Source organism: Sinohyriopsis cumingii, chromosome 11 (genome assembly GCF_028554795.1).
Source record: "Sinohyriopsis cumingii isolate HCF-2022 chromosome 11, ASM2855479v2, whole genome shotgun sequence".
NCBI lineage: Eukaryota > Metazoa > Mollusca > Bivalvia > Unionida > Unionidae > Sinohyriopsis > Sinohyriopsis cumingii.
In genome coordinates, this window is record NC_142971.1 from 114,350,911 (window position 1) to 114,374,744 (window position 23,834).

General features: G+C 35.5%; 1 protein-coding gene across 1 annotated transcript in view; it reads right to left on the reverse strand.

Annotated features, from left to right (window-relative positions):
- Nucleotides 1-1,223: 1,223 nt before the first annotated feature.
- LOC149789459 (beta-lactamase domain-containing protein 2-like) overlaps nucleotides 1,224-23,834 on the reverse strand; it is a 46,692-nt gene continuing 24,081 nt past the window's right edge. Inside the window, exons 6-8 of the mRNA XM_089975551.1 lie at nucleotides 21,816-22,006; nucleotides 16,549-16,797; nucleotides 1,224-11,126 (exon numbers count right to left, since the gene is read on the reverse strand). Of these exons, the coding sequence (XP_089831677.1) occupies nucleotides 10,932-11,126; nucleotides 16,549-16,797; nucleotides 21,816-22,006 (635 nt within the window). The 3' untranslated portion in view covers nucleotides 1,224-10,931. The remainder of the gene's footprint in view (nucleotides 11,127-16,548; nucleotides 16,798-21,815; nucleotides 22,007-23,834) is intronic.

The window sequence follows — 23,834 nt, forward strand, 5'->3', positions numbered from 1 at the left end:
CTCGAAGGATGATGGTAATGGTAAATCAAATGTATGTGGTATCGGATCAAATTGGTAGCAGCGAATCGTCCACCCCTCTATAGAGTAATACGGTTAGTTTATGCACCACCACATTGTGCATGCATTGTAGGTTGCTTTCCATTTTTACTGGTGAAATTTTTTTTACATGGCTATCTTCAACATTTGCCAGGTTATAGCTTTAAATCTTCATTAAAAAAACAGCATAGAAAAACTAAACTTTGATCAATTTTAAACCATGATAATAACTTAAAATCAGACATTAATGCAAGCTTTTGCCTAATAAGGCAACAGAAATAATATAAATATTCATTTTTTTTCTGTATTTATTTGCATGAACAAAATTCAAGATCTGGTACATGTATCTTTTGAAGGCAGTTATGCAAATTTCTGATATATCTTTTGCATTGTTCACATTGGTGGTGCTCAACAGTTTAATATTTTGCATAGGGTTAGACTTTTAAAGATAAATATTTTCCCTGTCTTTCTTTGCTGATTATAATGGCTATTTAAAAAATGACCTTGTATATCTTAAATCTGTTAAAACACTTTCAGTTCCCTTTATACGTATTGTTTTTTAAGGACAAGGAAATTGTTCAATTAAGTGAAAAGGTTGGAAGTGGAGTTGTACTCTCAAAGATTTGGTCAATATGAAAACATGTAACCTTAGGCTATTTCATAAGTGTGGATGATCTTCACCCATGTCAAAATTTCAATTTGGATGGATGTTATTTATGTATTCTTTTAGAAATCTGGACTTATCTAGTGTTTGTTTATTAATAAATTATTTATATGTATGAAACCTTTTTAGTAATTACAATGTACTATTGTGTTACTGGTATCTCTGTTCAGTAAAAGTGAATAATGCAGTGAGAACATTTTGTTACGCCACAACAAATGTTTGAACTGAATATGGTAATTGCTTTCACATTATTAAACCTGTCTACAACTACCGCACCCCACCCATTGGGAAAGGCCAATGAGGTTATTATACACAGATGACCTCTCCAGATAGGCTCAGCTCCCAAGTTTGGTTCATGGTAAATACAGACTACCATTAAAATTATTATTAGTTGTATCGTTTTTATTATTATTATTATTATTATTATTATTATTATTATTCATATTATAAGCAGTAGTTATGTCAGAAATATTGAGCTTAGCACTATTTGGTAAAATAATAAAATTAAAAAGTTCACACATGATTACTGTCTTATCACTTTAATCCACCATGTACATTAAATCATCACAGACTCTTAAAAATGTCTTAAAAAACTAATCTAACAATTTAAATACATCTCCATCAAATCTATAAAACTCAATAATACAACTACGTGTTTGCACTCGTACATACAAATCTCTTATATCCCCTCTCTGCCCTACACGTACAAACATTTAAATCTGACTATCAGCAGAAATGGTGCTTAAATAAAATTGGTTTCAATAAGACTTCAGTACAGAAAATTGTGCCCTGATAATTGATAATGGTATAATCAAGCACCATGACAATTTAATTTCATTACTAATTGTCAGCTAACCAACAACTGTGAAACACAGGACTGACTTCTGGTATAATCATATAATCGGGCATTGAAACAGGTATTCCACTATGAGCAATAGACCGATTATACAGTAGCTCAAACTCAATGAGATAAAAGAAGTCAGTTGACTTTTGTGAGACCTCTGATGAATGGGGAATTAAAAAACTTCCCATGGTCATTGGTAGTAACACATGTACTGAAACTTTGTCTGCCTTTACAAACATAATCTTTCATTATGAAACAAAATACCTGAAATAACCACTCTTCCACAATAACATTATTTATGCTGATGTTGTTGTTGAGTTTATTTATAGTGGCATGCGCACAATTGTACATGTGCCACTTTTTTCTGACTGCATCACAGCCTGCTAGTTGTTCCTGGGAAAGGGAATGGTGCCACCTCCCCCAGGCTTTCATGGGTTCAAGGAGCCCTGATAGTTTGTCCTCAATCTGCGGGTCTATAAAGGTCCCTTTCAGTTGAATGGCTAGCTGTCAATAGTGGGAAGGAGAGCTCAGGAACGGTCCTGGTTGCTTCACATTGCTGGTTTCTTGTTGCATTTGCCTGGTGTTTTTTGTTTTTCTTTCTTCAAAATGTTCTAAAAGGGGTGTGTGTGTTCTATGCTGTTTTTAGAGGTTGTTAGTAGAAATTATATAAAGAGAGATTTTCAAGATTATTATGGTAGTACTTGTCAAGGTGTTATTTATTTATTAATGTTTTGAGAGATTGAATGTTATTTATACTTTATTTAGCAAGAGACTGGAGTCCTAGCTGATTACATGGTTCGTTAAGGACATCTAGGACCAGAGTCATAGCTGATTACTTGTTCGTTAAGGACATTTTGCGGTTTCCTTAGTTTGTGATAGGTGCTTCGTACGTGAATTATTAATACTTCTATAAAATTGAATGATATGTTATCGGTTTTTATGTGGGGGCTTCTAAATTTATTTAGCTAGTTAATGGGTCTTTTGGTTTTGTGGGGATAGCAATTATATTTTGTTCTGCCGAGTCTATGAATTTATTTATATTTTTATATGCTGATTGTTTATTTTTATTAGAGTCCATAAGAAACTCTGGGTATGTGTGTGGTGATCCAAACTTTTTGGTTTTTGATAAATATTTTCCTAGCGGGTTGATATTTTGGGGATATACTGAATACGTGGTGTAGATCTTAGGTGTTATGGCAGTTAAAGCAGTTAATGGTTGCTGGTTTGGGTCCTATAAACCTCCCAAAACTGCTTGCTAGTTTAGTTTTTCCAGTTATTATCCTGTTTATGGTTTTCTGTTCTAAATAGATACCCATAGGTAGCTGTATGTTCCTATCCACGTTTTGGGGGGTTTCATGGTGCTTTTTACCTTTTGTGGAGGAGTTATAAAAATCTTGCCATTTTTTATCTATTTATGTTTGTGCAAAGCTTAGTGCTTCAGTAGAGCTATAGCTAAGCTTGATAGAGTTTTGATCTCCTAGTTTGGTTTGTGCAACTTATCTGCTGTTTTGTTGCCAGAGATTCCAATGTGCGACGGTATCCACAGGAGCTCGACTAATTAATGTACTTTGGTGATATCGTCGATTAGTTGGCATGCTCTGTCAAGGAATTGTTCCCTAGAGTGTGTACTGTGATTTTGGATCGATTTGATAATGCTTAGGGAGTCGCTTATAATTACTGCTTTAGGTATTTAGTTGTCTTTGATCCATTGTAGTGATTCAAGTATAGCCCAGAATTCAGTGGTGTAATTGGAGCAGTAGTCAGGTAATCTGGATCCCATTTGTATATTGAATTCAGGGATGACTGTTGCTGCTGCTGTTCTTGGTGGGTTGTTTGTTTTTGATCCATCGGTATATATTTTAGCTTAGTCCAGGTAATTTTGGTTGATTTCATTTACCAGTACAGGTTTGAGTAAATTTTCTTGTCTATTCTTGTGGTAATTTTCCGGCCTGTGAGGAAATCGCCTATCCAGTTGAACAAGCGTCCAGTTATTCCAAATTGGTTTAATTTGGCCATTAGTCCATTGGTACTAGGTTGAAAATTTTGTTTAGGTCTAGAAAAACTGCTATGAGGTTGCGATCGGTTTTTTTATGTGCGTTAAAAGCAAGTTTGATGTCTGTTTCCAATCTGAGAAGTTGGCCAGTGGTGGACTGTTTGTTCTGAAAGCCACATTGATTTCTGGAGAGTAAATTATTGGTTTCTAGGTGGAGTTTTAACCTATTTGCGATTACTGTCTCCATTATTTTGCAAATATTGTTTGTAAGGGAGATGGGTCGATATGAATTTATGTTGTTGGGATCTTTACTTAGCTTGGGGATTGGTATTACTATGGCATGTTTCCATTTGGTGGGTAGTTGGCCTTTATCCCATATCCTATTAAAGAGTTTGATTATGGCTACTGTTATATTGATAGGTAGCTTTTTATAGATAATGTATAGATATAATATTTTTTGATAAATGTGAATCATAATGTATTTTATCCAAAATGACCCAAACGAAAAGGGATTTAACTCATACCTCTACTTTGAGATTAACTTTTTTCAAAATGGATACATCTTTACTTTAAATCCTTAAAATAATAATTAACAGTTATGCATGATCTCTAACATGCTGGATTAGCAATGTTCTCAACATTAGCCACAATATCTTGCTCACGCTTAACAATCCCTCTGATCTGACTTTGATTGACTCCCATTTCTGCTGCGACTAGAGCACTACTTTTTCCACAATCCAGCAAATTACTACAGCCCTCTCCAATAGCATAAAAACTGCCTTGCTTTCACAACCGATATATTGACACCTATGAATTAAACTGACAGGGCGACTGGAGTCCAAATCAGATATGAAATGCTTCAACATCAATTCACATATTTCTTCATATTAACAATATCTTTCTTATCAAACAAATCATTTATCTGCATACTTAAAAGCAGCCACTGTTGATACACTCCAGTGAATAATTAAGGCTGCAAAAAGCATAGTTGTTGGTTAGGAAACACCCAGCCACTGACTGCAGAAGGCTGTTGTCCATTAAACAGAGGACTTTTACAAAGGAAATTAGCCAGGGGTAAATACGAAGGGCTGTTGTGACCAGAAGAACACTATTAAAGGTGACGGTTAGGAGATGCTTGACTACATTAATTCTGCATATAACGGTGTCTAAAAACAGATAATACATTATATGCTGGATATTCTCATAGATAAATAATGACTAGTGTCATACAAGGACGCAAGTGCTTAAGAAGCTACTCAGACTGTAATTGGCATTTAGTTTTCTTGAACTTCAGTCTTGTCATGTTATTCAGATCTTTTAAAATTTCACTGGATTGCATGAATATTTAGAATTAGCTATTGTAAAATTAGTAGTATATGTGGTCTGGGGCAAAAAAGGACACAAACCCCGAATAAATTTATAGTCATCTAATTGAGCCCATTCAAGTTCATGAAATTCTCGATGTGAACTAAATGATAATCATTTCCATTCTTGCTCATATTTCATAAACAAACTACGTATTATAATATAAATTTCTCAGCACCATAAATACCATATGTATTAAAACATGAAAACCAGTGATATTTACCAATGCATACTGTGGGTGGGGATGTTCTGAGTATCAGCTTGATTCATATTTTGCTTTGACTTTTAAATTTGTGGTCTACCTTAACCAAGAAAATTGGTGAGCTATAAATAATACAGAAGTCAGGGTAAATCAAACAAGTGATGAAAAAAAAAATAATTTATTTTGTGAAATTTTATCAAAAATACACTCAACTCAGCATTACTAGACTTGAAAATTTCATTTTAAGAAATATAAAATGAACATTCTAATGAAGTGGGAGTTAATGTTTTTTTTTTGTGATAAGATGAGTTGGGAATATACACAGATCAAAAGGAGCAAACTGACTTCAGACCGTTGCGATCAAAGACATGTATTCAGGATAAGTCTTTTTACTGGGCCTCTATGACATTTTTGTCCAAAGACAAATCCCATCTTGGGCTTGAATAATGTCTTGTATTTAGCTTGCTCTGCAATGGTATGGAATGGAATGTTTTAATTTATTACAATAAACTTACTTCAGTGATATGGAAGGGACAGTTTTAATTTATTAACTGTTTAATAAACAATTTTATAATCAAAGATCTGTAGAACTTTCACTGTTGCTAATATAACTCAAAGTACAAAATTCTGCATAAAGTAAAACCCCATTTATGTGACACAAAGAATAATATTCCGCATAAAATAAAACACCATTTATCTTAATTTGCTGAGGGACACAAATTATATAGATAAATACAGGTCTGGATAAATAACTTTGTTTAAAGCTTGTTCTAGGCATATCCATGTGGATTCAATGAAACAATAGTCCAAAATGATTCAGGTTTACAAAGCTAATTAAACAGAATTTGCCAGTGGCCTAGTGGTTAGAGCATCTGCCTTGGATGTGGGAGGTTGAGGGTTCGAACCCCAGCCAAATCATACCAAAGACTTATAAAAATGGTACTAGCAGCAGCCTCGCTTGGCACTCAGCATTAAGAGGACTGGTCAGGATAATGTGATAATGCTACATGTCTGTAGCATTATGCTCCAGTATTAGGCATCACCCAACTGCCACACTGCAGACATCATAGAGATATGACTGAATGTTTTTTAAAGCTACATTAAAAATAAAAAACACACAAAACACACTGAAAAGGTTGAAAGAACCACATGGTGGAGCAAAGGAAAATCAGAAAATACTCATAATTGTAAATCAAGAAATATCAGAACTCTTTCAGGTACTATGGATTGCAGGATGTCTTGGTCTTTGCACAAAAACTCGGCTGACATGCAAGACCTAAAAAATGTATAATACAACATAGTGTTTCTGAGCGATGTTGAAATCTTTATACAGTATTACCATTCAAGAAATAATGCTGAAGATCTCATGATTCCAATTTTCATCTAAGCAGAGGTATCAAATACCTACATTATTAATTTACAAGTCTCACTTAAATTGTGTGATCCAAACATTTTTGTACTTAATGGACCAGTTTGTGTCGACAAAATCCAGCAGGAATGAACAAAAGGCATGCATCATAAAGAAAGATACTGTCTACAATGTGTATATTAAAGACTGATGGGATGCATTGTTTGTCCACATGATTCAAGTAACTGTGTAATAGGAATGTTAGTAATGTATATATAACGTCATATTTTTCTGTATGATTACAGCAGAATTGAAGACATTTTTCTAATAGAATATAATCTTCCAATAAGACACATGAAATATATGTTTCAACAGAAAAATCTATTTTCCCTGAGCAATGGAAAACATGAAATAATGCTGCACAACCATTTTTCACAATGTGAAAACCTAGTCAGGCAAATGACAACATATTAAAAAATATACTTCGCATAAATTATAATGAACTCATTCTACCCTTGATGTAGAGAGATATTTCAATTACTTAAGCATTTGAAAGAGTGACAAAATGAAGTGAAAATATGTCTTATTAATATAATAAAATTCAGGATTGTTTAAAAGGAAGAAAGAATTTTATTTTGAAGATCTTCATTGAAATCCAATGGAAGGTAAAAACATGCTAAAACTGCATTAAAAAAATTACACGCAAAGAACAAACTTAAATCTGGCTGTTCTATACAAAAGTTTCATTTTTATTTAGTGATTATAGTCTTATAAAGCTTTGGATATCTTTACTATGGTTCTTGTCAGTCACATTGGGGCCTACCATCTTTTAAAAAGTAACGTGTTGTTGAAGCAGATTTTTCTATTTGCCATTGCACCATATGTATGTATGTATGTATGTATGTATGTATGTATGTATGTATGTATGTATGTATGTATGTATAAATATCACCCTACTAAAAAGACAAAACGTTTTTTTTGTGGTCTGCATCAGGTAGGTAAAGGACATTAACTCTTGCCTATTACCTCCCCTAGACACCACCAGTTGTTTCCAGTTTTAAGCTTTGTTGTTGTGCAGTAACATGATATGAGTCACCTCTCATAAATCCATGTGAATAGTGAGGTTAATTTAAGCCATTCATCCAGGAATTTGGGTTGATATTGGGTATTAATCATTCTACATATGGGATACATTATTTTATAATTTATCCACTTGTTTCATGAATTTGTCACATTCTCTGCCTATGTCTATTTAGACTGCATGGTACAACATGCTATTATGTTGTGATTCATGTTTTGTCATGCACTGCCTATTGTTTGTATACTCAGTAATAAGTTGTTTTAGTAACTTATTAATTTGCTGTGTTGCTAATTTATCCATTATTATTGTCATTTCAGTGAAAAATGTCAATGAAGAGCAACAACATATTCTTGTCCGTTTTGCAATAAAAGTGGAGCAGACACACTAACCATTGCTAATCCAAAAGCTGGGAATTCAGTTTGGAAAGTGTTGGAATGCATTTTGTATTAGTGTGATGAAACCTTTGCGTGCACTTGGCTTTTGAAAGCTTTAACATTCCCCAGATCACAGATTCATCCAGACAGACTGTCATTAATCTAATCTTTGCTGCTGGGGAAGCCACTGGAAGGACAGAATATCTTCCTCATCCTCATTATCTACTAAGGCCTTGACTTTATTGTCATTCTCAATGTTAAAGGGTGGTGGGCATTCTGAAGCTGATATCACCCAGTATATCTCTTCTACAGATGACCTTATTGGCTCAGTGGAGCCCTTTTTACAGTCCATTTGATTTAAAAGTTAGGATCACAAATGAGGCACGATCATTCCAGTTTCAATGGTGCAACCACAATTGGCTTAAAAAAGGAATTCTTCTGGAGAAACCCCAAAGAGAAGTGTCAGTATCTATATATGTCAGTATGTATGGTTGAGGAGCACAACTTTTGCCAGGCTTTAACATGGTCAGTGGCATGTGGAGACCTGGGGACCTGTTTTACCACATCAACATTCTGGAAATGATCACTAACTCACTTAAGTCTGGTGTTGTGACCTATCTCTTTAAACAGGGACATTTCAAGCAGGGTCACCACATCACCAAACCTGTGGGTTCTAGTTTCTACATGGCTGTTACCAGATCCATATTAATGTAAACATCAGGCACATTCGCTGCAGACTCAATGTCCTGGCTGACTCTCCAGAAAGGGTCAAGTCATTCAAACAGAAGTATCCCTCTATCAATCAATCTTTTGTTAGATTATTGCATCTTTTGGGTATCAAATAACATGGTTCCCATGCTTTTCTAAAGATAAATATCCAGGTCATTTCCAGAGTTTTTCCAGGATGAAATTAATTATTCAAGGTTCACATTTGCTGCCACCATGCAGTAGCGACATATGGTAGTAACTTACCATCAGGCCTAGAAAATTTAAATGCATGTTATATCAACTTATACCTGCATGAAATCGATAGGAAAACGATTTATTTTCTCAGAAATGGCAAGTATTATAATCGTTATGTCTTTAATCCACTGACAGACTAGACAAAACTACACACAGATGAAACCTGACCCTGTACTCGCCATTTGCATTACTAGTCACATGACTTCACAAATCTCAAATGACAACATCGAAGTTCAATAGTCATGTGATATCAACTACAGGAATTTACATTTCATTTAATTATATTAAATGAAAGTCTGATACTTGTTGTAAAAACTAGCAATCTGGCCAGTCTGATTTATCAAGCAGAGAACACATGTCAATGTGGTAGTGTGTGATACAACAAAACTCAAGAAGTTGTTCTTGGAATATATAAATATGGAACATTTTGTGTTCTTTTGATTTTATATTTTTATTACAGCCAGTATATGACTTTAATTTAATATTTTTTATTTATTTTGTTCTCTACAACATTTCAAAATGTGGGTTGTTAGATTTGTGTACTCATGCGACTAGCAATGTACCAGGTCACATTTCATCAATGCCGTAGTTTTATCTTGTCCTTCAGCCAACTAAAGACATAATAATGCCAATAATCACAATTTCTGAGAAAATATGAAATTTTCATATCAATTTCATGCATGTATCACTTGATCTAACAATGTTTAAAGTTTGCTAGGCTATACGGTAAGCGGCTACACTTTGCCACCACCATGTTAGCTTCTTATGATGCTAGACTGGTTTTTCATGCCTTCCATGTAAGGAAAGATATGGATATTGAGCTGACTTTGAAAATAAAAGTCTACTAGATGAATATAATCAACTGAGCATTTGGATTTATTCAGCATAGATGTTTTCTGCAAGCACCCAAATGACCCATACTGCACCCTCCGAATATTAATGTTATAACTCGATAAATTTAACTCAAGATCAGTTTAGTTATGACTCAATTAAGTGACTGTTTCGGGTGTTAAGTGCTGCTGGAACATTTCTGGGTTTTCCCCGACTTTCATCAATATTTGCAAAATTCAAGGACTTTTAAGTTGTGAAAAAATTATCATTTCTCCAGACTTTTTCCAGATTTCCCCGTGGCGCGGGAACCCTGCAAATAATCTATTTATTTTTGTGACATGGTGGAATCACAAGTTGCCCACCTTTGTTTCTTCAAGTCTAGACCCAAAAGCTTTGGATACGGACCCATGGTCAATAAATTGGGTGGGGTTGTTGGCCTTTGCCTACAGAGCCATGGTCTTGGTACAGAAAAAAAAATGCAGAAGCTGAGTGGTCAGACATGCAAAATGATTCAGAGAGCATCTCTCAAACTGGATAAGTTCTGAGTCAACAATCTACTGAATCAATGAGACAAGTCCTGAATCAATGATCTACTGGATCAATGTGACAAATCCTGAGTCAACAATCTACTGGATCTATGGGACAAGACCTGAGTCTATGATCTACTTGATCAATGTGACAAGTCCTGAGTCAATGATCTACTGGATCTATGGGACAAGCCCTGAGTCAATGATCTACTTGATCAATGTGACAAGTCCTGAGTCAATGATCTACTGGATCAATGTGACAAGTCCTGAGTCAACAATCACTCAATCAATAGGATAAGTTCTGAGTCAATTATCCATTTGATCAAGTGATAGATCTGCTCATTAAGATTCCAGCAAAACCATATCTTCTTAAACAACTACCATCCCAGGCATTTCACTCCTGCCCTTATAGTCTTCTCCATTACACCATGCTACTATCAAGGGAATACTTTCAGGAATTTTATTAATGACTTTGCTGATTATCACTGGAAATTTAAACACTTGCCACCTGTAGATGTCTACCAGAATAGCCGTTATATCTTTAAGACAAATATGAGTGTCCATTGGTCAGGTTAATTAGGTTTTTATCTGGAAATGTACTTTACAAACAAATATACCTTATATGGAAATGGCCAAAAATTAAAAAAACATGAAACATGTGAATTTTATGCAAGCATGTAATTCAACCTAGAACCAGTTCAGGTCATGATTTCTTTTTCCTGGCTTGATATTTCTTCAGCCCCTCATAAGCTGCTTTTTCTAGGTCAAGATACCTTGGGTCATCCCCCATGCCATATATGGAAATAAAGTTGGTGATGTAAGCAATGCCAAGGTCATTACTAGGGTCTGCCACTGCAACCTGACCTCCATGGCCAGTGTGACCATATACCGTCTGACCCTGAAAGTGGGCAAAACTTTGTCAATATTCAAGGTTAAAGATCATCATTTCCTAAGGTTTTTGAATAATATACAGGTAAAACCTGTTATAACACGATGCTTGGGGTCCAAAGAATAACATCACAATATAAGCAGGATCACATTAACAAATTTTTCAAAAAATTTCCCCATAGAAAATGTGCATTGAAATTTCAATGTCATCAGTTTTAACTAACCACTTGATCATATATCACAATATGTTTGAGAAAATTTCAGAAGTTAAGGCACATAAAATGCAGTGTTGGGATTTAAAATCTGCATGGGATATGAATAATCGGCTTTTCCGAAAGCATGTATTTAGGATATGAGAAAGAGTGGTCACCTTAAATTAAAAAATAGGAGCCATTCTGCCATCATATTATAAGCAGAATCGTATTATAATGAATCACGCTATATTGGGTTTTAAACATTATCTTATGTAAAAAAGGTGCATAAAAATTCTGACCCTGTTTCAAATGTAATGATATGGTTAAATTTAATTTAGTTAGCTGCAGAAACAATATAAGCGGTACCACATGTGTAGATACTTCTTGAATAGCAAGACAGGTTGTGAATGGTTAAATTCTATTTATTGTAGCAAAGACTTACAATGGTACTGAGGTGTACTAATTATTTACCCTGGACTGAATGTGAGGTTGTTTTTTTGCTAAATAATCTCATTTACAAATCCATGCACATCTCCAACTTATGGTTTTCATGGGTCAAATAAGGTGCTATACCATTTGTTATGCTGTAAAATTAGCACTATAAGTAAAAAGGATATATTTCAGTCAATTATGTTTCTCTGCGAATATTTACCCCAATCACAGTGTTACAAATATTAGCCTGCTACCTTGTTATTCCAGTCCTACTAAAAGATGTAAATCATCTTTCCCTGTCTATCTCATGTAGAAAAAGGGCAACAGCTCTTGTTCATTACCTTCCATTGCCACCACCAGGTCTCACAGATTTTAGATGAGCAATATACTAACAAGGATGCTCATATGTTGGGGTGGGTGGGAGAGATTTTCAGTAATGTGATAGGGTAAGTATTCTTGGAGAAACAATTGAAAAAGTTGCTTTCTCCTTCAAATAAATTCCACAATCACATTATATTAGGAGAACAGGTACTGAAGGCTGGATTCCCCATCTGAATGATAACCCATTCTACTAATTCCATAAGCAACATAGCCTAGGGTCACTTTGATCTATAACCCCGACATATGGTTAAGAAGATAATTATTGAAATATTCCTACCTAGAAAACTTCACTGGCAAATCCAATGAAGCTGGTTGTGATTGTTTTAAATGGGTCTGGTGATTCAGATTGGCTGGAATCTTCCTGGGTAGGTCTACCGCTAGATGGAGTAGATCGGTGACCCAGGACTTGTTCCATCTGAGAGGGGCTATCAGAATCATCTTGTATTCCTGTTTGGTATCAGGGCCATTGGAGGGTAGCCAAATACCTATAACCCCTCCCAACAGTGACTCCATACCCAACCTTCAGGGCTGAGACTGGAGAGACAAAAGGTGTGAAACTTACGAGTCCACCCTGTCATCAAAAGGTCAATTAACAGACTCCCCCCAAAGTTTGCAGATTCGAGTGAAGACTGATTGATGGACAGATCATTCTGTGTGAAGTACTTGATCTCTCCTAGATAGAGTGTCAGTGTCAGCATTGAGTCTTCTGGAATGTGCCTGATTTGTACTTTGATATAGAAACTGCCAAATCAGAACACAAAGGTTTGGTGATTTTGTGCCTCCCCTCCACTTTTGAGGAGATAGGTCTCCACAACAGGGTTGTCGGACGTAATGGGGACTGATTTGCCTGAGAGTAGATCATTCCAGAAATTAAATGCATTAATGACAGGCTTCATTTCTAGAAGGCTGATGTATAGAGGCCACTCTCCATTCTACCCATGTGCCACTAATGGTAGTGAAGTCCGGCAACAGGTGGGCACCACAACTGTACTTAGTGGCATTGGTAGATAGTGTTATTTCCACTTGGGGCTTCTCCAAAGGGATCCCCATGATAAGCCAACCTGGGTTGCGCCACTGATACAGGAATGATCATATCTCGGGCGTGACCAGGACTGTTTGATTGAGGGGGCTTGAAAAGAGGTGCCATTGTGCTAGCAATGTCATTTGCGAGGAGTTGCAAGAACTCTATCACTGAAATCAAAGTCTTGTTGGGAACAAACACTGTCCAACTGCTCTACACTGATTATCCACCACACAATGAAGTAAGATTATTCGTGTGATCAATGATATGTCATGCAGTAACATTGCTTTCTCTGCAGCAGACATCCTGAACTTTTAATGAAGGGTGAATGGCTTGTATATGAAAGTACATGTGGGACATATCAATACTTATCATGTACTTGTCACATCATTATCACATAACTAACAGAAAGCCTGGGGAAAGAAAAGTTATCTTCCTCTCTCCCCCTCCCTTTCCTCCAATGAAAATAGGGGCAAATGACCAAGTATAATTCACACAGCCGGTAGAAAAAAAGACCAAAAACCTGCTGTTGTTGAGAAACACCAATGCAAATCATCTGTTGACAATAATTTCTTCTCTTGTATGTTCCCTAACAGGGTCATTCAGAGATAGGAGATTGTGCAGAAAGTTAAAGGGACAGGGTCATTCAGATATAAAAATTGAGCAGAAAGTTAGAGGGTGGCTCCTGTGCCTCTTGTTTTCCCACCTGCTCAATTCGACTTCATAACAAAAGTGGAGAACTAAATGAGAGGGAGTGTATAAAAAAAATAGCAATTTTCATGGATGACTTATTCAGCTAAACAAAACAAGTCATAAGCATGACATTAAGTAGGGAGGAAGTTGAGACCATGTTTCTGACTAACTAATATTCTTACATGTATTTGATTTAATTTATATTTGTTTGTGGGTTTTGGAATCTTTTTGTTTTCTTTACATGTCAATGTAATGTAATTTTGTTTACAAGGAATTTGATATTTTCCAGAAAATTCAGTTTGACCTGAATCTTTCCATAAATACCTAATAATAGAAACAACTGTTTCTATTTTTGACTTAGTTCCTGGCCTTGATTGAGGGTCAAATAAACAACTTTGTCTAGAACTAAAATGATTGGTTCTTATCAAGAACATACAGGGGCTACGTGACTTTTATACATAAACATGATCATGTGATCCTCAATTTTGCAATTAGGCATTTCCAAAATTGTGAAATACTTAGTATTAATAGTGATGTTTAGAAAGAGTTTTGGGGCTTTTAAACACTTGATGTCAAGTTGTTTTTTTTCTGTTGTGACTAGTTTTGAGTGTTTAAGTTTTATTTTAGTTTTTCAGATTCTATAAGTTTGTTACGTTTCTCTGGAAATATTTTGTGCTCATTTCTTGAACAGAGACATTTCTTGAAAATTTTATTTGGATTTCCAAGACCACAGGATTATTTATTGTGTTTCTATAAGGAACTGTAGACATCAACACAGTACAAGTTCCAGAATACGACATCACCTTCCATCTTTGATTTTTCGTCGGGACTTAATCTTGAAATCATTATAACATTTTAAATTATTGCTTATATTTTTCAAAGCTTGTTGTTTTCACTCTTTCTTGTGTTACTGTTTATTTGAGCCTAAACACATAAGAATATATAGAGTTGTGCACTTTATCAACATCTAGACAACTTACATGTAGAGAAAATATCTCTGAACGTGACGTTTTACCAGTAATGTGAGAAAGTTGCACGCAACCGACTCACCATAAGTAAACTCTTGCATTACCTTGATCGCTAATGCTCCACAAGGTGCCTGGTAATTTTTTGCAATCTTGAACAATTGTACTGAAGTACTGAATTTTAAACTGTCAGCATCATCATTAACAACTACCAAGGCAATAACCCTGGAGGTAGAATTGGAGGATAGTATTCTGATGGGGACAAAATCTTACTAAATTCTACCCATTCCATGTTTGACAGGTTGGCATGTTCCTGCTCATTTCCATTTCATCATCTTCATCAACGGAAAATGATAATTAAGAATTATCACTATGCATCATCATTTTCACATCTGATATGCCACCAGAAATAATCACATCATATAATGGACTGGCATGACAGGTTTGGCTCCGTTGGACGGCTTCAAAAGTAATGATGGTTTGCTATGAGTTTCATAAGAATGGTTGATCTGTTCAGATAACAGAGTCATGGACACTGTAAATGTCTGTAGGGTTGGACCAGTTGGTCTGCAGTCTAAATAGCATATCAAAGAAGGTAAACGCCTTTCAGTCCAGCCATCTAGTGTGGTATGGTTGGAACAGCCAGCAGGCTATGTGGTATATATGGATAAATGGCTCACCAGATGGAGGTAACAAACTCCTGACCACTGTATCCTTACGAAGATTGTATAACTGTAACAGCTGGTCAGCATTTGGAACAACATACCAAAGATGATATATGTTATGCAGTATGGCCGGTATGGTCGATACAGACTATCTGTCTGGACTGTACTGGTCAAGATGCAAATTTTCACATCTGACTTGTTTTCTAAACATTGTCATGCACAAATGGAATAAATGACTCATACATCATTGGCAGGTTCTGAGGCATATCCTTAGTGGGATTTTAAAAATATGCCATTTCTATTTACTGAAATACTGACAACTTCCCCTTGTTGAGACAAAATTTGATCATATGCAAATCCAAGGCCTAATTGGAATCACCTGTACTTTCTATTAACAATAAGGAACATTATAATAACTGCAAAGACAGCAATAAATTCACCAGAATGTTGTATGCTAAATATAAAACAACACTCTGGCTTATATTACTACTGAAAAAGAAATGCAGATATATAAATTTAAGTAATAGAATACACAAAATTCATCTGGAATATCTACAGGGCATCTTAGCACATGGCAGCAAATGTAAAAACTGGTGATAAACTGGGTATAGTGGCAGCCACCTAACAGGCAGAAGGGGAGGTAATCTGCAAGAGTTGCTTCCCTTCGTGTACAATAATAAATAGACAAAAGGACATTTTTCAGTCTTTCTGGAAGGGCTGGATTAGGAGGTATCAAAATGTGATGTTATGTCACATCAATGGACATTCAGGCAAGGGCAATACTAAACATTCCTTCAATAGATATGGTCATAAATATCATTTACATTTGTTGAGCATAAATGTAACTCTACAGTGACTTAAACACACAATATAACTGTAAAGAAGTACAATGGTAACAGTACAAGACCCTGTAATATATATGGCTGAATCAAGAATATGTGTTTTAGAACACTAATTCACCTCCACAATGACCTAAACAATACAATTCAACAGGACAGATAGATGTACAATGTTAACACTACAAGTTACTTCCTCAGTTGAGAAAGGTCATTGAAATAATCTGAGTGTTTACTGTACTTACCCATGGATTTAGTTTCATATGAACTCCTGGACCATATTTTACACCATCTACCTGGGTAACTACATCAAAACCTTCTATAACAGTGGTAGAGAGTTTTTCAATAACCTCTTTTGACAAAAGTTGTTTCCCCTGATATGTTCCTCCATTAGCCAGTATTCCATACAGTTTAGCCAGTCCCCTGGCTGTGCCTGTAGCAGAGTAGGATGACACAGTTATCTCCCTTATCTCAGGGTTATTCATTGAATTTATCTGCAAAATAAAGCAACATACATTCTAAATTAAGTTGATTATGACAGTACATGGGAACAATAAACCAGGGTTTCTCATTGAATTTGTCCACAAAATAAAGTGATAGATACTAAATTAAGTCGACTGTGATGGAACACGGCAACAATAAACCACACCATAACACAGGAGTTTAAAACTAATGTTTGCAAGGATCAATAATAGCTAGATCAAACCATATATCATACTTTCCCCCATGTAACCTACTGGTTGTACAGGATTTTACAGACTCACACCCACTATGTGGAAAAACTCAGTGGATATATTAGTTCTTGTTTCACACTTGATAGTCATCAGGTTATTTTCAAATTTTAATAACTGCGATAATTTTTAATAGTTTTTTTTTTGTAACTGAAAGACAACTGAGGTAGTTCACTACGGTATCAAAAGGATGTAGTTTGCATGTTAAACATCCTAGAATCACAGGAATATGACCACCAGCAGTATTAACCACTGCCTGCACCATGGGATCTTTATATGCAGCCAATGCTTCAAAAGCTGACACCGACTTCAGTAAAAAAAAAAAAGCGAAAAGAAACCTACCTGGGCATGTTCTGTAGCATTTATTTTATCTAACTCTTCATCTCATTAGTATTTATCCATAACTTTTTTTAATGCAGTGGCTTACAATGCCAGATGGCAGTTTTTTTTATTGGGCATCATCACTCTTGAATATCTCCATAGTTTTAGTTTGAGGACACTCACGGTAGACGCTAAAATCACAGTATGCTCATGCCATGCTGTAGTCAGAGCAACATTCTGACTAACATCACTGCTGCTGAATGTACCTGAACCGTGTTGTGATGTGGCTCTTTGTGCACATGGGTACCTGAACCGTGTTGTGATGTGGCTGTTAGTTAGTTCATGCGAGATTATGGTAGGGTGTGTGCAGGGTATAAGCATGGGTGAGATATACTAAATATTAATTTAGATGATTAGTGAATTTCGATGGGGTATATGCAAAGGCAGGGTATTTGTGTGAAAATATGGTAACAGAATTATCCAATATGACAAATAATGCATCTTGCACATTATAAAATGTCAGACTGGATCTATAAATGTTCATTATCAAATATTGAGTATACTTGTGCATTGAGGGAGGGGGCATAGCAGTAAACAAAATGCCAGTCAAATGTACAGTAATACATGTTAGTTTATGTAAATTAGGTATTTCTTTTCACTGCATGATATTTATATTTTTAACTGTGTTCCATAATAATGCTTTAAAAAGTAAATAAAACTATAATACAATGCATTAGGTTGTTTTCTTTCAAGTCATATTATCATACATATAATAAATGAAATCTTTAATAACATTAAAACAACGATGTAAACGCCTCATTTTGATAAATATAATTGTCACTTATAATCTTTATCTACAGGTGCAGCAAGTTTAAATTGTTTTAAAATGATGAAAAAATACCATCACTTATCAGAAGAAAAAAAGATTCAATTTTGGTTGCACTTGGGCAAGTGCATCCCAACATTAAAAACTTAATTCTGTCTTAATTATGAGCTCACTTTCGTATTTTTCACCTCTACACCCATTCTGCAATTAAATAAATGAACTTCTATCTGTTGCAGGAGCACTGAATAATGCCAAGTCATTGTGATCAATTAAATATATTGTTATCAGCTCGAAGTATCATTTACATGTACAGCATCCTTTTAGCAATTCCAGAACACAATATAAAAGAGATAAAGCAGGAATATAACAAACTTACATGTAAGCAATCCATTTAACATCCAATGATGTCCAAAACAAACCATTTGTTAACATAAAGTACCAATCCAAATTGAACGAACACTATTCATTTGCATGATGTGTATTTCCTACTGAAAGTATTTTGTAATTTTGTGTTGCATGAGATCCAATCGCTCATGTTTTTTAAGCAAAGTCTATGATATTTCTTAGCAGCATAACTTTCTAGGGCTCAATGACCTGAATTACTAGTCACAAAAGTCCTTTCTCAAATGCAAATATGGCTTCAGAAACAGCATGTCATTTTTCCAGCCGATCCTCCTGGTTGCTGTCAATGGTAGATCCTACCTCATGTTCATCAAGACCTATGTTTTCTCTGATGACTATGAAAAATTGCATGATGTCAGCATTAGTCATAAGTTTAATAGTAGTGCAGTCCTCATCAGATTCAGCACCGAACATCGTCGTACGAGTCAAAAAGTCCCAGTTGCACAGTGTTAGCCTCTTTATTATCCTCTGCGAACCCCTCAAAATCAGGATTATATTCACAGAATAAGCTTTTCCTTTTCCTGGAAGCTCCAATGTAAGATTAATGTCTTAATTCAGTTATAAGCACTGATAATACTTAACTCATTTTAAAATTTCATTTCACTGAGAAGTTTAACTTAACTGTTTGAAAAGACATTATTTGTAGCTACATTATGCTGTTGTTGTTGTTGTTGTGGGGTTTAACGCCATTTTTCAGCACACGATTGGCTATACATGGCAGCCAGTATTAATGGTGGAGGAAGAACCCAGGAAAACCTGGAAAGAACCAATGACCCACAAGAAGCTACTGGCAAGCTTTCTCACATACCCACATTGGCTGAATCCATGACTCGAACCGGCACAGACAGAGGTGAGATGGCAGTGATCCGTAATGGAGAGCGCTTTAGACCACTCGTGGCCCCGCTACGTTATGCAAAAGATTATCTATCTATTCTGGGTTACACAATAACAGGTGACAGAAAATTGCAAAAATGTCTAATCCTTTGTGATCTGTGTAAATAAACAACGGTTGACAAAAAGCTGGTCTTTTGTATCATCAGCAAGCTGTGTTTATAGAGATTTAAGTCACTGATCTGCTGGTGTGACTTTAGTGATAAAGGCAAATTCAACAGTTCTGTGTACTTTAGCCAAATACAACAGTTGATATGAAACAATGAAAACTAAGGCTTATAAGAGATAGGTTATTTTGGGTGTACAATATCTTATGCTGCCTGAATACTATAGTGACTAATTAGAGTTAAACAATGACTTCAGACACATGTTCTGGTAATGACCAAATCAAGCAAAGTAGTTTTGATGTAATGTTTTTAGCCGATAAATGTTGAAAATGTTGAAAATTAATTTAGTTATTTTCTTTTTAAGTTATAATTTTTATAATTTTCATTACAGGTTAGACAGCGTTACTGCATTATATCAGAATTGCATTGTAGCAAAGCACGTTGTTAAGCAAAGCTATCTATAACACTAATGCTACACCGAATTCATAATATAAACTGAGCCAGTGTCATGGCATAATTCTATTGCTCTCTCAGTGACAAATAAAATAATTCAAAATCAAAATATAAATTGGTATAATTAAAGATAAACTTATGGATCAACATATATCACTACATTATTCATATAACCGGAGTACCAGCAAATCGAGACCCAACAGAATGAAACAATAAAACCCAGAGGCCAAGAATAAATAACGAAGAGACTGAGAAGATAGATTTTTCTGTCATTTTATTGACATGCTGTCATCAAATGGAAATCATAGGCACCTACATGAGGACTCCCCAGCTGATATATATGTAACCATCAAAATGGAAACCATGAACTCCTACACAATGACTCCCTAGTGGATATACATGCAATCTTTAAATGGAAACAATAAGCATCTGCATGTCCCACTGGTAGATATACATGTGACCACCAAATGGTTTGCACATACATGATATCTCTCTCAAAAATGGAAACCATAAGCTCCTACATGATGTCTCTCTAGCTGATATACATGTGATCATCTAATGGAAACAATAAACACCTACATGATGTCTCATAGTGGATATACATGTGATCATCTAATGGAAACGATAAACACCTACATGATGTCTCATAGTGGATATACATGTGATCATCTAATGGAAACGATAAACACCTACATGATGTCTTCCTAGTGGATATACATGCGACCATCAAATGGGAACAATAGGCATTTATAGAGCGACTATAATATGACAACTTTTATGTATATCACACCTTTAATGTGATTATTAAATGGAAATAACAAGCAGATCTCTTTAGCTGATATGCTTGTGTTTTTTTAATTTCCATCATTGGCCATGACAAGAAAGGTGAGCTGATACAATGCATTACAAATATCAAAACAAATGTAGTGAAATCAAACACAGGGTACAGAGAAACTAGACATACTATCTTTCATACTCTAATGATATTCTCTGGCATTTATGGCCCAAATCTTGGTTTAAAAATCATTACTCAAGCTATCTCGAGATGGTATAAGATTCTCCTGGATTTCAGGCCAAATTCGAGATCTAAAAATGCTTATCTGTAAGACCATATAAAATTCTTCTGGATTTGGGCCAAACTCCAGAACCTAAAAATCATTACACAAGCAATCTCCCAGATTATATTGAATTTTCCTGGATTTAAGGCAAACTCTTGGTCTAAGAAGACTGTATGGAATTCTCCTGGATTTAAGTCCATATTCATCTAAACCTCCTGGGTCCAAAGATCTCCATTTGTGAATCAGATTTTTGCATATTTTTGATAGTCATATTTGACAGCATTAATAACAATCTGTATATTGCAGGTCCATGGCCTTCAAAAGGATACTATCATGGTAAATTTTACTCAGTTGTCAAAAGTGATAAAATGACATTATTTTTCTATTGTCTCATTTTTGGTACAAAACAAACAAAAACTTGCTACATGATAAAAACTACAAGAAATAACAGAAAAAAAATTAAATTAACAGAAACAATATGCATACGGTTGTCAATCTTCTACAGTAAAAAATGGCTATTCTGTATTGGTATTATGTGATTATATTATGTATTAGGATGATAAAATCCACTTTTTTAGTAATCATCATGAAATATGTAATCTAAGATTAGTGCAAGCCAAATATCTGGCATTATTCATACAAGTAAAGCTTAATGAGGCAAAGACCAATGTTTTGTAACTATTTTATAGCATAAAAGGTGTAGCAACATTTGCAACAATGTACCTCTGTAAATTCCTTCAAAGCTCTTATGCTTCTTCCCATCAAAGAACTGGGAAAAAGGAGGTAGTTGCCAATAATTTTAAAATATTTGGGGGATCGAAAGCACATCAAAAGCATCTTCCATGTTGGTGCAAAATGTTCCCTTGCTATTCTGTAAAACTCGCCTCTTGGTGCATTCATGTATATATCTATACCTGCAATGATGATAATATTAGAAACCTGAATGTTAATATTGGTACATGTATAAATAGTGGTGCATGGTTGAAGTGATGCTTGTAACAGATGTAAGTCATTTGCTAGTCAATTACAATAATATACACCCTTGGCCACTAACATTCAAACACATCACAGTTGTGTTAATGGCATCTCCGTATATCTGAATGTCTAGATGTCCAACCTTTTCTTGAAAGTGATTTCTTTTTTTTTCTGTGCAGTTATTTATTAATCTATTCCTGATTCAAAAGGACTGGGAATAAAAGTGTCTGGTAGACTTCACTGTTCATTTTATTTATGATAGCTGACAATTAAGGAAATGTCTAGAAATACTTGTTGTAGGGTGTTGACGAGAAACACCAATCCAATGATAACACAAAATAAGAAAGGAAACAAAAAAATGTCAGTAAAAAATGAAAACAACTGAACCTTACTAAATTTCAATATTTGTTCAGCTATTGTATATGATCATGTGTATGTTCAGAGATGCTGCCAGGATTTTATCTAAAAGGAAGGAGATCCCCTTGTCACCAAAATAACAGGGGAGTAAAAATGGCCACAGTTCAATATTCGAGTACATCCCCTTGTCACCAAAATAAGGCAGGAGTAAGAAAGCAAATTTTGTAAAGTAAATTATGTTTCTCAAAGAATACTTACCCATTATGGAGAAACATAATTTACTTTAAAAATGTACTTTTCCTTCAAATACTTTTACCCAATCACATTATGTTAGGAGAATAAGTAATAGGAGGAGGGGATGCTGAGCATCCAACCTCTACCTCGGGTACCCTTCTGGAGATGAGTAGCTGGATTCCCCATATGAAAGATAACCCATTCCCATAATGACCCAAGAAACACAGCTCAAAATCCCTTGATCTGGGACTCGTATATATGGCTGAGAAGATGAAGTTGAGTTTTTCTCACCTACCAAATTTTTCACTGACGAATCCAGCAAAGCTAATGGACTGTGTTGACTGGACTAGTTGGGTCTGGTGGCTGTCTGGGCTGCTGCCAACGGCCCTTCCAGATCCAACATTTGTCTCATGCGATGTAAATCTCTGAGGTAAAAACAGGAAAAGGTTGACTCTGCATGCCAGCCAACAGCTTCTATAATGTCTCAGATCGAAACATTGTGTTCGAAAGTGAGGCTCACAGAAACGGGTCTAATCACATGAGCTGTAATTCTCATGAGGCGACTCTCATCTTGAGAGATGTCAAAGTATGCTGAGCATATAACCCATTTCAACCACCAAGCATTTGCTTGAGGAGTGATTCCTTGTTTTCTGGCCTTGACAGGGAGGAAGTGATGTTTGCACATGCCACAACCTGTATCTCTCTCAAGTTGTGCTTGACGGCGCAGACGCATAGCTACTTTGATTTGGTGAGATGTCAGTGCACCAAGCATATGAACCCCTTCAGCCAGGAATAAAGGGCATGAAGCATATCATGTATTCTGTCTCACAGAAATTGCTCAAAACTTTGGAGCAGTAGGCTACATAAGACGTTGCTGTGCCATGACTTGTCTTTGTGCATCTCAAGTAGTGCTTGAGGGTGCAGACAGACCTAGCATGGCTGACACTCTTGACTTGTCTGTGGAAAATAGAGGATGAATAGCAACTTGTTGGTTACCTACAGATGGCAACTGATTCTTGGCAACTAGGCCAAGTTGGGTAAGGAGGACTACTGAACGATCAGAACTGAACAGAGGATAGTATGAGTTGACTGAAAGGGCATGTAGCTCACTAACCCTGCATGTGAAAGCTAATGCTATCAGGAAGCCTGTAAAAGCCCGTCATGCATGACAGGACT